The sequence below is a fragment of the Mastomys coucha genome, unplaced genomic scaffold (genome assembly GCF_008632895.1).
Source record: "Mastomys coucha isolate ucsf_1 unplaced genomic scaffold, UCSF_Mcou_1 pScaffold21, whole genome shotgun sequence".
In the NCBI taxonomy this organism is placed as follows: Eukaryota; Metazoa; Chordata; class Mammalia; order Rodentia; family Muridae; genus Mastomys; species Mastomys coucha.
In genome coordinates this window covers 117,737,188-117,751,486 of record NW_022196904.1, presented here as the reverse complement: position 1 = coordinate 117,751,486, position 14,299 = coordinate 117,737,188, and the positions used below count along the sequence as shown (strand labels likewise).

The 14,299-nt window shown below is 41.5% G+C and overlaps 1 protein-coding gene across 1 annotated transcript in view; it reads right to left on the bottom strand.

Moving 5' to 3' along the window:
• The window catches only part of Inpp5f (inositol polyphosphate-5-phosphatase F), an 85,535-nt gene that overhangs the window by 21,625 nt on the left and 49,611 nt on the right, over positions 1–14,299 (bottom strand). The window contains exons 4-9 of the mRNA XM_031388491.1: positions 11,819–11,947; positions 11,451–11,618; positions 11,280–11,336; positions 7,141–7,339; positions 6,350–6,529; positions 5,140–5,207 (exon numbers count right to left, since the gene is read on the bottom strand). Of these exons, the coding sequence (XP_031244351.1) occupies positions 5,140–5,207; positions 6,350–6,529; positions 7,141–7,339; positions 11,280–11,336; positions 11,451–11,618; positions 11,819–11,947 (801 nt within the window). The remainder of the gene's footprint in view (positions 1–5,139; positions 5,208–6,349; positions 6,530–7,140; positions 7,340–11,279; positions 11,337–11,450; positions 11,619–11,818; positions 11,948–14,299) is intronic.

The following is a 14,299-nucleotide window of genomic DNA, read 5'->3' as shown; positions in this document are numbered from 1 at the left end:
AAACTCAGAAATCCGTCTGCCTCTGCCTCCCAAGTGCTGGGATTAAAGGCATGTGCCACCACCGACCAGCAACAGTGGATATTTTGAATAGGCAGAATAGGTTTGTTTGTTTGTTTGTTTTTTTAAAAAAAAACCTACAAATTAAACATCATAAAACTACTTAAACACATAAAAGGAATTCTGGATAGACATAAATCTGTACTATGTTGCTGAAACTATATTGTAAAGATGTCAAATCTCCCCTAATTAATCTATATACTCAACAATCCCAATCAAAATTCAACCAGGATCTTTTCAAGGACAAGATAATTCTAAAATTCATCTGAAAAAGTAAATATTTACAAAAAATTGAAAAGCAATAAACACAGAGAAATTTGCCCCATTTGGAACAATTCCATCTATATAGTCTATGTAGCACGCAAGACTGTGAAACTAAAGATAGGCAACTGACAGAAGAGAACAAGGCTGAGGGCCAAAGACCTGGGTCCACTGCGGTATGAAGGGTAGGCAGCTAGGCACACCACTGTGGGCAAGCACAGATGACCATCAGGGGCACTAGAACAACTGTCTGTCTACAAGGAAGAGAGACTCACAGTAGCTCCCTACATCTATTGATGAAACACAAAATAAACTCTAGATGCATCAACGACCTAAATGTTATTTAAAAAAAAAAAAAAAAAAAGAACCACAAGAAAACCTAGTAGTTTTCCACAGCTATAGGTGGAAGTACAACCTCCCAAGCATAATATAAAAATCAGATGTCAAAGATGAATAGATGTGACAACAGGAAAAATTTAAATCTGTGTACAAGTGACATTATCAGCAAAGGTTGAAAAGAACAAAACAACAACAAAACAAAAATAGGAGCTCTCATGAGAATGTACTTGCCACACAAAATCAACACTTTATAGAGTGCCATAAATAGAATAAGAAAAAAATGGCTAAATTCACAAAAGAACCCAGTGAGCAAGATGTTACAGCCCTATTAACAGTAAACTGGAAATGTTAGGATGTAAAAGAGGTTTTTACCTACAGACACATAAATTTAAATACTAAAAGAGTCAACAGTGGTGAACATGAAATAAACAACAGCAGGGTCCCATTGTTGCTGGGAATATAAACTGTGTGATCCCTTTAAAAATGTTTTTAATTTACTGCTGTTTGTGTTGGGTGGGTAGGACAAGTTTGAGGAATTTCACTGCTTCTGGTGCAATATCTCTGAAAGCAACTGAATGCTAAATATCAACTTTAAATGTATATGCTGTTTAATTCAACAAATTTGCCTTCACAAATTTATTCTGCAAAAACAAGTGCTCTAATTCTTGGGCTTTTAAAATTGTCTTTACTATTGGGGGAGCGCATGTATAAGCCAGGGTGCAGGGGGGGAATGTTAGAGAACTTTATGGAGTCTGCTCTCAGGCCCCGCCCCCTCATGTGGGTTCCTGGGATGAAAATTTACATATGGGTGGTCAGGCTTGCCCATCAAGTGCTTGACCTGCTAGGCCATCTTGGCAGCTCTTCACCTTGGATTATTTTGTTTTGTTTTTGAGGCAAGGTCTCACTATGTAGCCCTGACTGTTCTGGAACTTGCTATATAGACCAGGCCAGCTTCAAACTCACAGAATTCCACCTGCCTCTTAGTGCTGGACTAAAGGTGTGCAGCACTATAACCATTTTTTTTTTTCCAAACTGAGTTTTTATACAGCCCAGGCCTTGAATTTACTGGATAGCTTAGGCTGGACTAACTACAACCTCTCCACAACCTCTTCAGCCTCCTCCTGAGTGCTGGGATTATAGATACACACCATCATTCCCAATTTAGGACTTTTTTTTTTTCCCTGCTAGCCTCTGACTCCCAAGTGCTGGGATTAAAGGCATGTGCCACCATTGCCTAGCCTGTGGGAAAGGCCTATTCTGGGGGAAAGGCTGACAGCCAGAGACTTTACTGCAGAACAATATGTGCACACAGCTCTTTGCGACTTCAGCTCATTGTGAATGTGCTGGTGTCAGGTGACTCTTGCTACAAACAATAGATTGCTAACTCAAATCTCTAGACAAGTCTGGAAGCCGCAAGGCTGAGTGCAGTGACTTCAGAAACCACTGAGAATGCGGGTTCTTTCTGCCTTTCCCTCTGCCATTCCCTCATTGCTTTTCCCCAGCAGCATACTGGATAAATGCCCGACTGGTTCATTCACCATCTTGAGACAGATGCAAAAGTCCCTGACATCAAATCCTGACAAAGCAGCCTCGGGGGCACTGTGGGTTCCGGTATATCTTTTATTAGAGCAAGAAGCTTTTCCCACATCAGACCTTCTGTCAAACAGCCCCAGCCTAAACCAATTATGAGCCAGAGCAATGCAGCCACACGGATGAGTCACCCTGACCGTGGGCCCTCACTGCAGAAAGCAATTACCCAGGAGAAGGACACAGATAACACAGATAAATGAACACTGCCAGGCTACTGCTGGAGGCCAGGAGGTGTCTGCTCAGTGCCCGCCCCTAGATATTGACGTGAGTCAATGGGGAGCAGGAACGAGTGTGGGAAGAGGTTATTTCCTGGCGTGCACACCTCAGAATTGCTCCTTTTTACAATTTGTGTTGCATTTAAATATGGCTTATTCTTTCTAATGCTACTTACAATTAGGGATATCAATAATGCATGAATCAACATGAATCAACACATTATTAAGGAACTCTATGTAGAATAAGACCAAATCATTCCTGACCACATCCAGTCCTTCATGCCTCCCTCAGCAGCCGCCTGGCTCTGATGCTGCAGTGAGGTTCTTGCATAAGCACCCGTGACTGAGCACACTTGTAGTCTTGTTTTTCTATTTAAGTGCTAATTGCTCTGCATCCTTTCCCAGACTTGACGCTTCTCAGCGGTTTCCCTCAGCCTCCCCAGTGTGTGAGTCATGACTTTAATTTGCATTTCCCTGATGATTAATGAGATGAAGCACCTTCTCTCATAGATTTGACTTTATAAAATATCCTTGTACATAAAGATCCTGTTACATTATTTTGTCCAGTTTTTTTTTGTACTGTACATCCTTTTTAATGGGTTTAGAAGACATTTAAATGTGCTGTAAGATAACAAACCAAATCTTAACTACTAAAGATTTATTTTATGTGTGTTTTGTCTACATGTATCTGTGTGTACCCTGTGTGTGCCTGCTGCCCTCAGAGGTCAAAAGGAGGTGTCAGATTCCCTGGAACTGGACTTACTCATTGGTTGTGAGCCACCATATATATTCTAGGGATGAAACCTGGGTCCTCTACAAGAGCAACAAGAGCTCTTAATTCTCCACCCACCCAGCCCCCACTTTCTGAATTACCTTTCATTCTCTTCATAATGCCTTTTTTAAAGGTATTTTTTAATTTTATGCATCAGTTTCTATTGTGCATAATCAAAAATAATAAGTAGTAAAAAATGTCAAGTATAAATCAAGTTAATCCTTTTCCATTATGGTTAGTGTTGTATACAAGCATATCACATGTGCAGAGGTCAGAGGTCAACCTTGGATGTCGGCCCTTGTCTTCCATCTCATTTGAGGCAGTGTCTATATTGTTTAAAACAAGCTGGCCTACAGACTTCTAGGATTCTCCTTTCTCCACATCCACGCTGTCCTTAAGAGCCCTGCGATTACAGACCATGGCTCTGTGCCTGACTGTGCATGAGCTCTAGGGACAAACTCAAATCCATGTCACATCTGTGTGTCACATACTTTACCTATAGAGCCATCTTCCCAGATATTACTTTTATTTTTTTAAGTAACTATTTTTGTTGTGTTTATTGAGACAGGGTTTCTCTGTGTAGCCCTGACTGTCCTGAAGCTCATTCTGTAGACCAGGCAGGCTGGCATCAAACTCATAGAGATCTTCCTGTCCCTGGCTCCGAGTGTTCAGACTGGAGACACACGTCATGTCACAACTTCTCTTCTTTTGTTTTTGTGTGAGTGGGTGCTGGGACCAAACCCAGGCCCTCTGCAGAGCAGTACATACTCTTAATCACTGAGACATCCCTCCAGCCCCAAAAGAACTATTTCCTGGTTGGGCATTATTCTTTATTAAGTGACTAATAAAATGTGATAGACAATCATACATTTGAAACAAAGGAAGATAAGAAAACTGCTTTTATAAATCCTGCTCATGACTCAAAGTCAGAAATACTATGCTGTCTTCTGAAATCGTCTATGTTTAACATTTTACATTCAGATCAAGAGTTTTTCTCAGAATTTTATATATATATATATATACATATATGTGTGTGTGAATATATATATGTATGTATATATGTGTGTATATACATATATACACACATATGAAGTGGATAGTGGGTATCAAAAAGAAAAGTTTAGTTAAGTATTATCATGTTTTAATTGATAATTATATTCAAAGTACCTGTACCAGCTTATGCTATTGCTAGCAATATTTTTAAAATGTGTTTCCATTTTTAAAAGCAAATACCTGCCTTTATCTATTATAAAACTATCTAAATTTTGAATATCATTATTAAATAATGATTGTTCTTTCCTGATTATTTTTTTCTTCCTGTTGCCTGTGAGTCTCTGGCTGAAAGTACGTGAATCCAGATATTAATCTGGGAAGAACTGAAGTCATGAAGCACTGAGTCTGTCCACTCCAGAACACGAAACTCAGCATCTTCTCTCCTTTCTCCTCTCCTTTTATCTTAAGAGAGAGTCTCATCATATTGCCTGGCTAGCTGGCCTGGAACTCTCTATTGTAGACCAGGCTGGCCAGGAAAAAATGACTCCCATGTCATTATACAGTCAGATTGGTCATTCCTAATAGACAAGAACATTACTGACTTTCATATATTAATCTTGTATTAAAATTATTGAAATTGTTTTCCACCTAGAGGTTTCCAGTCCATTCTGCCTTATTTGACTGTACTCCATATGAGTGCATGAGGTCCTGAGAGGCCTATCCTAGTCTGTGACAACTGGCAACACCTACTCCATTTTCTCCAAACAGCTAATGCAACTGAATTCAGAGTATTCTTAGCTTATTCATGTTTAATCTTTACACTAAAAGTGGCTGTTTAATTATGAACAGTACTTTTTTTTTCATGGAATTCCACATGTAAAAAAACTGTTCTTACTACATACTAAAGCCCACCTGTTTTTTGTAAATTTTCAGCTGTTCTTCAAAATGGGCACAGAAACAGTCAACCGTTTCCTTCTCACCTGCAAAGAAGCAATACAAAATCTATTTCTCCTTCCAGTGCTGAGACAGGTGAGTACCTACTCCACCTCTTTTTTTTAAGATTTATTTATTTAATGTGTATTAGTACACTGTAGCTTCAGACACACCAGAAGAGAGCATCGGATCCCATTACAGATGGTTGTGAGCGACCATGTGGTTGTTGGCAACTGAACTCAGGACTTCTGGAAGAACAGTCAGTGCTCTTAACCACTGAGCCATCTCTCTAGCCCCGCCTACTCCATCTTTATTCTTATTTTCTTATTTGTTTATTATTTTTTTGTTTGTCTTTTTTTTGTTGTTTGTTTTTTCGAGACAGGGTTTCTCTGTGTTGCGCTGGCTGTCCTGGGGCTCACTCCAGAGGTTCACCAGCCTCTGCCTCCTGAGTGCTAGATCACTACCACAGCAGGGCCCATTCTCACTTCTTAATAATTCGTTAACAGTTTAAATATAAGATTTCTAACCATCATTTTAAATGAAGATTTCTTTCTTCCACCTAGACTAAGCTAAAATATATCTGAAAGTACCAACTATGAAATTATAAACACACACACAGGCACACACATGGAAGCATATGCACACATGTGCATGCACTCACACACACCCTACCTTTCAGTAAAGGTTTCATGTGACTTAGAATAAGAAAAATATTCTAAGAAAATAAATCTAAAATGTTTCAAAAAAAAAAAAACCTGCCTCTCACTGATTTCCTGTGCACTGCTGTCTGGTTAACCCACTCCCTGCTTCTACAGGCACTAGCTACATTCGTCCTTTCCCAGAGTCAAGTGTTCTAGAAGACAAGCTTCAGAGCAAGCAGTCCAGAGTCTGTGAGGTGAGGCGCTTTAGCAGCTAGCTGAGAAACTGTACCATCCAGGAAAGGACTCAGTCCAGAGGCTGCTACCTCACCTCTGTCACAGTGGGAGACTCGCTTTTGTTGTGGAGTTTTTAGTACAGGGATTGAACGGGGCTTCTAGCAGGCTGGTCAGGAAACCATAGCTCAGGCACATCCCAGCCCTGAGAGTTAAATGAAACAAATTCATACCTATCTGGCATCTGATTTTTTTTTTTTTATTTAAAAATTCTCATCGAAATCTTCACTTGCAAACCAAATAACTGGTGGGCTTACTTTTGTCTAGCCGAGGTCTTGGATTATAGCGATATCCAACTTGGCTCCAAAAGACCGGCACAGAGCCTCGAGTTTGAATAAATGACAGGGTATGATTATGAACATGAATTAACTGCTCAGTCTCCACATAATTCGCCACATTTCCATTTTTATCCACTCCTCTTCGTTTATACCTCATTCCTGGAAGAAAATTAAACAGAAAGCAGCAACAGTTATAAAAAACATGTTCAGCGTGGTTGGGTACTGTTACACACGTGTTATTTCAATGTTCTGTAGGCTGTGGCAAGAGAATTGCAAGTTTGAGGCCAGCCTGGGCTACATTGCAAAACTCTCAACAAAACTGTCTGATTAGATTGTGCTTCCTAATTACATACCTACAGGAAAGCCTGGGAAGCCTACATACACTGACAGGTAAACAACAACAACAACCCAAGACCAGGGCTGTACCCATCACTGCTAAGACAAATCCTCGGAACGAAAAGCAACGGCTTTCCCAAAGGGGCTAGTTAGCACTCTGAAAGGATTTATCACTGTGACACAGGCTTTTAGTTGGAACACTGTCCTCAGACACATCCCAAGTGACTTTCTTATCGTCTCTATGCATGCGGCCTGCTCTGTCTAACTTGCTAAGTCTGCCCTGCTCCTCCACTGCAGAAATCCGTCTCTAATTGCATCCCAGCCTTTGGAGTTTGGAGCTAACTGTGCTTTCAAGGCCATGATTGTCATTTGCATTTCCACACATCTGCAGCTCCTCCACTCCCCCTGCATTTCATTTGCATGCTTTTACTTACCTGCTCTGTGCCTACTTCTACGAGATATAAGAGCCACTAGAAATCTCGGGTGAATGTCATCTACACAAGTGGAGTCCTGAGGGGGTGTCTCTGGGCTGCTCTTGTCATCATCCGAGGACTCATTGTAATTAACCACAAGTTCTTCAATCTGCACAAAACCCTGGATAATGGGGATGATCCAGAAGTCTACATTCGGAGTCTAGGATGGGAACAAACGTCGTTGTTTATATTCTGCACAGCACTGCTACTTACTTAAACCCAAATAACTGAGCACAGCCTACAATCACCCTGCCACAAGCACAGGCCCTTTCTCAACCTCATGTTCTACTTACAGGATGTTGGGGGAGGATGAGGACTATAGGCCTTCCCTTTCCTTTACAATGATTTTCTCCAGACCTGACTGACAGGAACACAGCCCAAGCACCAGGCTGTTCCATACAAACTCAAACTCCACCATCAGACAGAGTGGCTCACTCCCCTCACTATGCCTCAATGTCCTCCTCTGTGAAATGGGATGACTAGGGCCTCATAAGGCTGTATAAAAGTATGTGTAAAGTAAAGCACACTGCCTGCCATAGAGTAGTTAACAACAGAGCTCTTAAAACTGTTCCTTTGGGATAGGAAAGCAAAGCTTTAAGGCTAAATTTCAAAGTTCAATTGCATTAGCCTATAACAAAATGCAATCAATCCTGATCATCCACTACAAAACCATTTACTACTTAAAAATAATAAATTAAAAAACCATTTATTATTATGTATATGTGCCTGCTTGTCTGTATGTATACTAAGTACATACAGTGCCTGCAAAGGCCAGAAGAGGGTGCCAGATCCTGGAAACTGAGGTTACTGGAGATCTTGCTGAGAACCAAAGCAGATCCTCTCAGAGCAAGAGAACCCAATGCTTGTACCTGCTGAGCCATCTCTCCAGCCACCTTTTACTTTGAGCAGAGCTTCACTCTGCTGCTCAGACAGGCTTGGAATGTTAGGTGGGGCTCTTGCCTCAGCCCCCAGGGACTGGCTGGCAGGCACATGCTACTACCTCCACCCCCACATACTGGGAGGTGGGCACACACTATCATGCCCAGTTTCGTTGCTGTCATTTGTAGGGCTGGGAATCAAACCCGGAACCCTACGCATGCCAAGGAACCATTCTGCAGGTGAGCTCTGTCTTGGCCCAGCCTTACTTCCCATTCTACTTTAGAGAAACACTTTTTCACCAGCCTAAAATTCAAATAGTAAATGAACAGCAGAGAGCATTTCCATAAATGTCTCATTTTAAAATGCCATCTGACTCATTAGGAGAGTCCTGTTCAGAGAGTCTTCTGTTCTAAGCTAAACACATTGAGAATTTAAACCAAGTACTTGGGGGGAAAAACATGGTAGGAAGTTCAGTGTCATCCTTAACTACATACTAAGTTTGAAAATGGACTACCCTACACCAGATCCTGTCTCAAAACAGCAGATTAAGACTGAGAAGCAGCGCAGGGCAGTGGTGGTGCACGCCTTTAATCCCAGTACTTGGGAGGCAGAAGCAGGCAGATTTCTGAATTCGAGGCCAGCCTGGTCTACAGAGTGAGTTCCAGGACAGCCAGGGCTACACAGAGAAACCCTGTCTCGAAAAACCAAAAAAAAAAAAAAAAAGACTGAGAAGAAGCTCAGTCTAAAGTAGTTCTGTGTTAAGTCAAGCCAGGCATGGGACACATGCTTTGTGACCTAGTGCAGGTAGGTGGACTGCTTGGCTCATTGCTGGCTAGCCTAGCCTACTTGGTAAGCTCCAGGTCAGTGAGAGAACTTGTCTCTACATAAACCAGGTACCTGAGAAATGACATCTGAAGTCGCCTTCTGATATCCACAGATACACACACACACACACACACACAGAGAGAGAGAGAGAGAGAGAGAGAGAGAGAGAGAGAGAGAGAGAGAGCGAGAGAGAGAGAGCGAGAGAGAGTTTGCTTTGAGACAGGGTCTTTTTGTGTAGCCCAGGTTATCCTGTCTCAGCTTCTTAAGTATGGGATTATAGACATACCCTATCACACCCATCTTCAACATCAGTTCCAAATCCACCTGCCCTCTGTGCTGTGCATCATGGGTACTACCCTGCCCTCTGTGATGAGTACCGTGGGTCCCACCTGCCCTCTGTGCTGAGCACCGTGGGTCCCACCTGCCCTCTGTGCTGAGCACCGTGGGTCCCACCTGCCTTCTGTGCTGAGCACTATGAGTCCCACCTGCCCTCTGTGCTGAGCACTATGAGTCCCACCTGCCCTCTGTGCTGAGCACTATGGGTCTCACCTGCCCTCTGTGCTGTGCATCATGGGTACTACCCTGCCCTCTGTGCTGAGCACTATGGGTCCCACCTGCCCTCTGTGCTGAATACCATGGGTCCCACCTGCCCTCTGTGCTAAGTACTATGGGTCCCACCTGCCCTCTGTGCTGTGCACTGTGGGTCCCACTCATTTCACAGCTTAGTTTCACTTGGTGTTCTCTGTAAAGAGGACCTTCAGAAGGTTGGTGATGATAACAATGAGGTAAAGTCTTGGCCTACAGTCAGAATTTTACTACTATACTTTCGTTCTAGCAATAAATCCAAGATTCTTGACAAGAACATGGAAACATATGTTGCTAAATGCCACCTTTATCCCAAGTCATTAGCTTTAAACAGTAATGTGAAAGTGTCTAACAGAAGCTCACCAAACACTGGAATTCCACGTTGTCATCATAAAGACAAATACTCATTATAAACACCCTTATTTGTCTCCAGTCTCTGAGTTTTGAGGGTCACAGCATGATCAGTATCAGAAAGCTAAGAACAACCCATGCCTCAACTTCATAGTAGGTGTCTGGCTGAAGATGTACTAGATAAGATTTCAGTAATTTACTGAAGATATCAGATTTACTGATGCTATGAACATCAGTAAAAGGGAAATGGGGAAAGGAAAATAGCTAAAAGGCTAAGGAAACTAACAGATGACCCCATTGCATTGCTTTGTCTAGTGTTCAATGTCTAAAGCACACGGCACACAGGAGTCCTCAGGCATAACTCTCCAATACGTGGAATAGAGTCTGACGGCTAATCTTCAGTCAACTGACTGGACTTAGAATCACCCAGAACAGTCAGACCTCTGGGCACATCTTTGTGTGTGTTTCTAGAACTGCAAAGAAAAGATGTACTTTGCACACGGGTGGTATCACCCCACTGTCTGAGGCCCAGACAGCATAAAGGAGGAAAAGTGCCTGGCCCACCACGGCACCATGCTTTCCCCGACATGATGATGTACTGAAGTCATCAGCCATAATAAACCCTTCTCCGCTCAATCTGCCTATCTCAGACATCCTTATCTCAGTGGCAAAAAGGCACCATACTCAAGTACTTCTGACAAAGAAAAAGAAGAAAGCAGCCATCACTCCAGAAAGGCACAGGCAAGGTGGCTCAGAGGTCAAAAGCAGCTGCCAAGGAAGCCTGACAACCTGACTTCAACCCCTGCATGCCACAGTGAAGAGATCCAACTCCAAATGTTGTCCTCTGACCTCTTCACATGCATAGGCGTGCGTGCATGTGCGCACACACACACACACCAATAAATACAATGTAAAAACAATTAAAACCAGAGAGAACTCCATGCAGTCATGCACCCACACTCTGTAGTTTGTAACCACTACAGTACTGGTCAAGCTTTAAACATGCATCTGCTCCAAACCCCAGAAGATAAACCAAAGTGGCATCATTACACAAAGCTAGGCTTCTGCATTCTCAATGGATGTAAAAAAAAAAAAAAATCACCTTTACAGGAACTCTATGGACATTATTGGTTCCTTGAGCTTACTACTGCCACACCTCTCTTTTTTTCTGACAGTGGATCTTGCTTTATAGCCTAGGATGGAGCTGAACATACTTACAGAGCCCAGAGAACCCAACACTTGTGACACATCTCGTATGGGTGTATGACATCACATTCATCTAAAGCAGCTGAGGAGACCGGCTGTGGGACTGTAAACTACCTGAAGGCAATGCCTTCATCTCTTTAGTTAAATGAGTCTCCTCCGAGGGAAAAACTCCTAATAAAATCTCAGAATTCACTCTACTCAAGCGACCTTTGCGTAAAAGTTGCAACTATAATGTTTTAGAAGCATCTACTCACACCAATCTCAGTGAGATCTTGGATCATGTACTTATTCCAGAAAAATCGGTCATCAACCTAGAAAGGTAGAGGAAAAGATCAGCTCAGGAACACTTTAGTTTCCTATAAAAGGCAAACAGGCAAGAACAGGCACTGGTCAGGAGCCACCACTGCTTTGCATTGTAAGCATACCTTCTGCCACAGAGGACGGCCATCCCTCTCCCCAGCGCTCTGCCTCTGCACCGAGTTGGTCAGGTCATAGGTCAAGCTATAATAGAAGGACTCTGAGTCCATGAACATCTTCAGTAACTCCTCAAGCAAACGCCTCTCCAGTTTCTCCTTTTCTTTACTTTCTCTAACCTGTAAGAAGTCAATCTGTAAGTCAGGATCAGACAAAAAGTTAATAGATAATGCAAGACTTCAAACTAGGACAATCCCAAAACACAGGACAGTCTTCTGATACACAAAAGAAAAAAAAAAAGGTTCCAGATGGATTTATTTACCCTCAACTTATGACTAATCAATGATGAATTCAAAGCCCATGCCAACCAAACTCTTACCTTCTTTTTGTTGGGAGCAGACACGTTGGATTTGATATTCGTAAATGTCTTCAGTAGAAATTTGGAGTCATCAGGAGATGGTATAATCTTCTCAGGCTTGTTAATTCCAAAATGATGCTTCTTACAGAGCTAAATAATTTTTTAAAGAGATGATTCATTATTAATTATTATCTGCTTTAGATGTTCAAGTATGAGTACAGAAGTGAACACTACTGCTTGGGCATTTGGGTTAAAAGTAGACCCTAAGAATTAGTGAAATGACTAAGCAGGCAGAACATAGCTCTGGTTTCAATATAATTAGAATTATTTGCACTACAAATAATTCACAATACAGGCAAGACTTAGGGTTAAAGGCAGCAAACCCAGGTTCAGAGCATAGTTTACTCTTATCTAACATGTCCAAAGGATACAATGTTCTGTTCTGGTCAAGGTTATTAATGCTTTGAAAACTGGCATCTAAGAACAAAATATTGCAAAATACACATCTGCTATGCCTCAAGGTCATTACAAACATCTGTGTTAAATATCCATTTATGCTAACTACCTGAGAGCTTTGGTTGAGAAAATGCCCTGAGTCACTCTACTGGGAATCTTAAAAGCTGGACCTTTCAACAGTCTGTCCTCCTATCTTAACACACAACAATGAAATCAGAAAATAACATTCTAACTGTCAAAGGAAGGAGGAAGGAAACGTGAAAATGGGTGTGCTGAGGCAGGAACTAAGGACAGACAGTTCTAAAGATGGTAGCTAGGGAGACAATGAAATGTTTCATTTTATAAGCTGCCTTGCTCATGGTGATCAACAGGTCAACAGAACAGTAACTAAGACAACTATCTTTGTTTTTATTTCCTTCATTTGCTTTTATCTCAGCTTGAAGGGGAGTTTACTTGGGCCTACTATCCCTTAGCTTCTTATTAGAAAATCCAAAGAACTGAGAGCTGAACATTTATTTTTGAAATTTATTAAAAATTCATTTCATAGGGACTGGAGAGATGATTCAGCCATTAAGCATATTTCCAAAGGACCCAGATTTAATTCCAAGCACCTACATGGCTGTTGGACACTCCAGTCCCAGAGGATCCAACACCTTCTTCTAGTCTCCATTCATATGGAACACAGATTACAAGCAGGCAAAACAACCATACACATAAAAATTTTCAATTAAAAAGAGTGCATTTATAAGCTATGCCCTGAGAATACATGATATCCATCATTTACTATTTAGCATAAATATTTATGAGTAGTTAGTATAAATACTCATCTGATTCTTCATGAAATATTAATGTCTTTTGGGATAAGGCTTTAGATTCAGTTAGGGGCATAGATAACTACATGGAATAAACTTTCTGATATGTTTTGAAAGAGAAATGCCCTCCATTAGCTCATGTATTTGAGCTTAGTCCCCAGTTGGTGGCACTGCTTGGGAAGGTTCTGGAAGCTCTGGGAGGTGGAGACTACCAGATGAAGTATGCCACCAGGGTGGGCCTTGAGGTTTTACAGCCTTGCCCCATTCCTGCTCTCTCTTTCTTCCCTCCTCACTGTCCTGGGTGTGGATGAAATGGGATCAGGCAGCTTCCTCACCTGCTGAAGTGCTGTGCCTGTCTGCTGCTGGACCTTCCTCGACATGACAGACTATGGCTCAGCAACCATAGCCCCTACTAGACTTTTCTCTTCTAATTTGCTTGTAGTATTTTATCACAGCAATAGAAAAACAACTAATATAGTCTGTGTGTGTATGTGTGTGTATTTTGAGGGTAGGGGTGAGAGGCAGGCAGGCAGGCAGACTCGCTCACTCCCTATGTAACCCTGGCTTGTCTGATACTTGCTATATAGATTAAGCTGGACTTGAACTCACAGAGATCCACCTGCCCCTGCCTCTCAAGTGCTGGGATTAAAGGCGTGTGCCACCATGTCTGGCTAACTAATACACTTTTTTTTCCTAACACATCTTTGATATTACATGCAAGTGTGTGCACAAAACCAACTAAAAACTGAACTGTAAAAAATATGGATAATAACATTCAGATAAGAATTACAGATCTATGGAACAAAGCATAAACTCACTGAACTACCTTAACCAAAGGTCACACTAATGAATATTCTAGAATCTTCTATATAATTACTTTAGAAAAGACAAGTATAGGTTACTATACTTGTTATGGTAAGCTAAAAGTCAGCGCTATCAGAAAATAGTGATAAGAAAAATGATTTCTTGGGAACCCTTCTAGTCATTAACTACTTTGTTTGGACATTATCCTTGGATGTTGACACCTGAATCGTCTTCCCTGTCCAGTGTACTAAACGTTCTCTAAAGTGTATGATAGGCCCTTATTACAGCTTTGATTGTTTTTTAAAAAATTTCACTACCATAAACTCCCACAGCTTTTTTTTATTCTTCTTACAAGTTATATTTCACAACCAAGATTAAAAGCTGATGTAGCTTTAGAAAAGGAAAACAAACGGTCTACTTTCAATTTTGT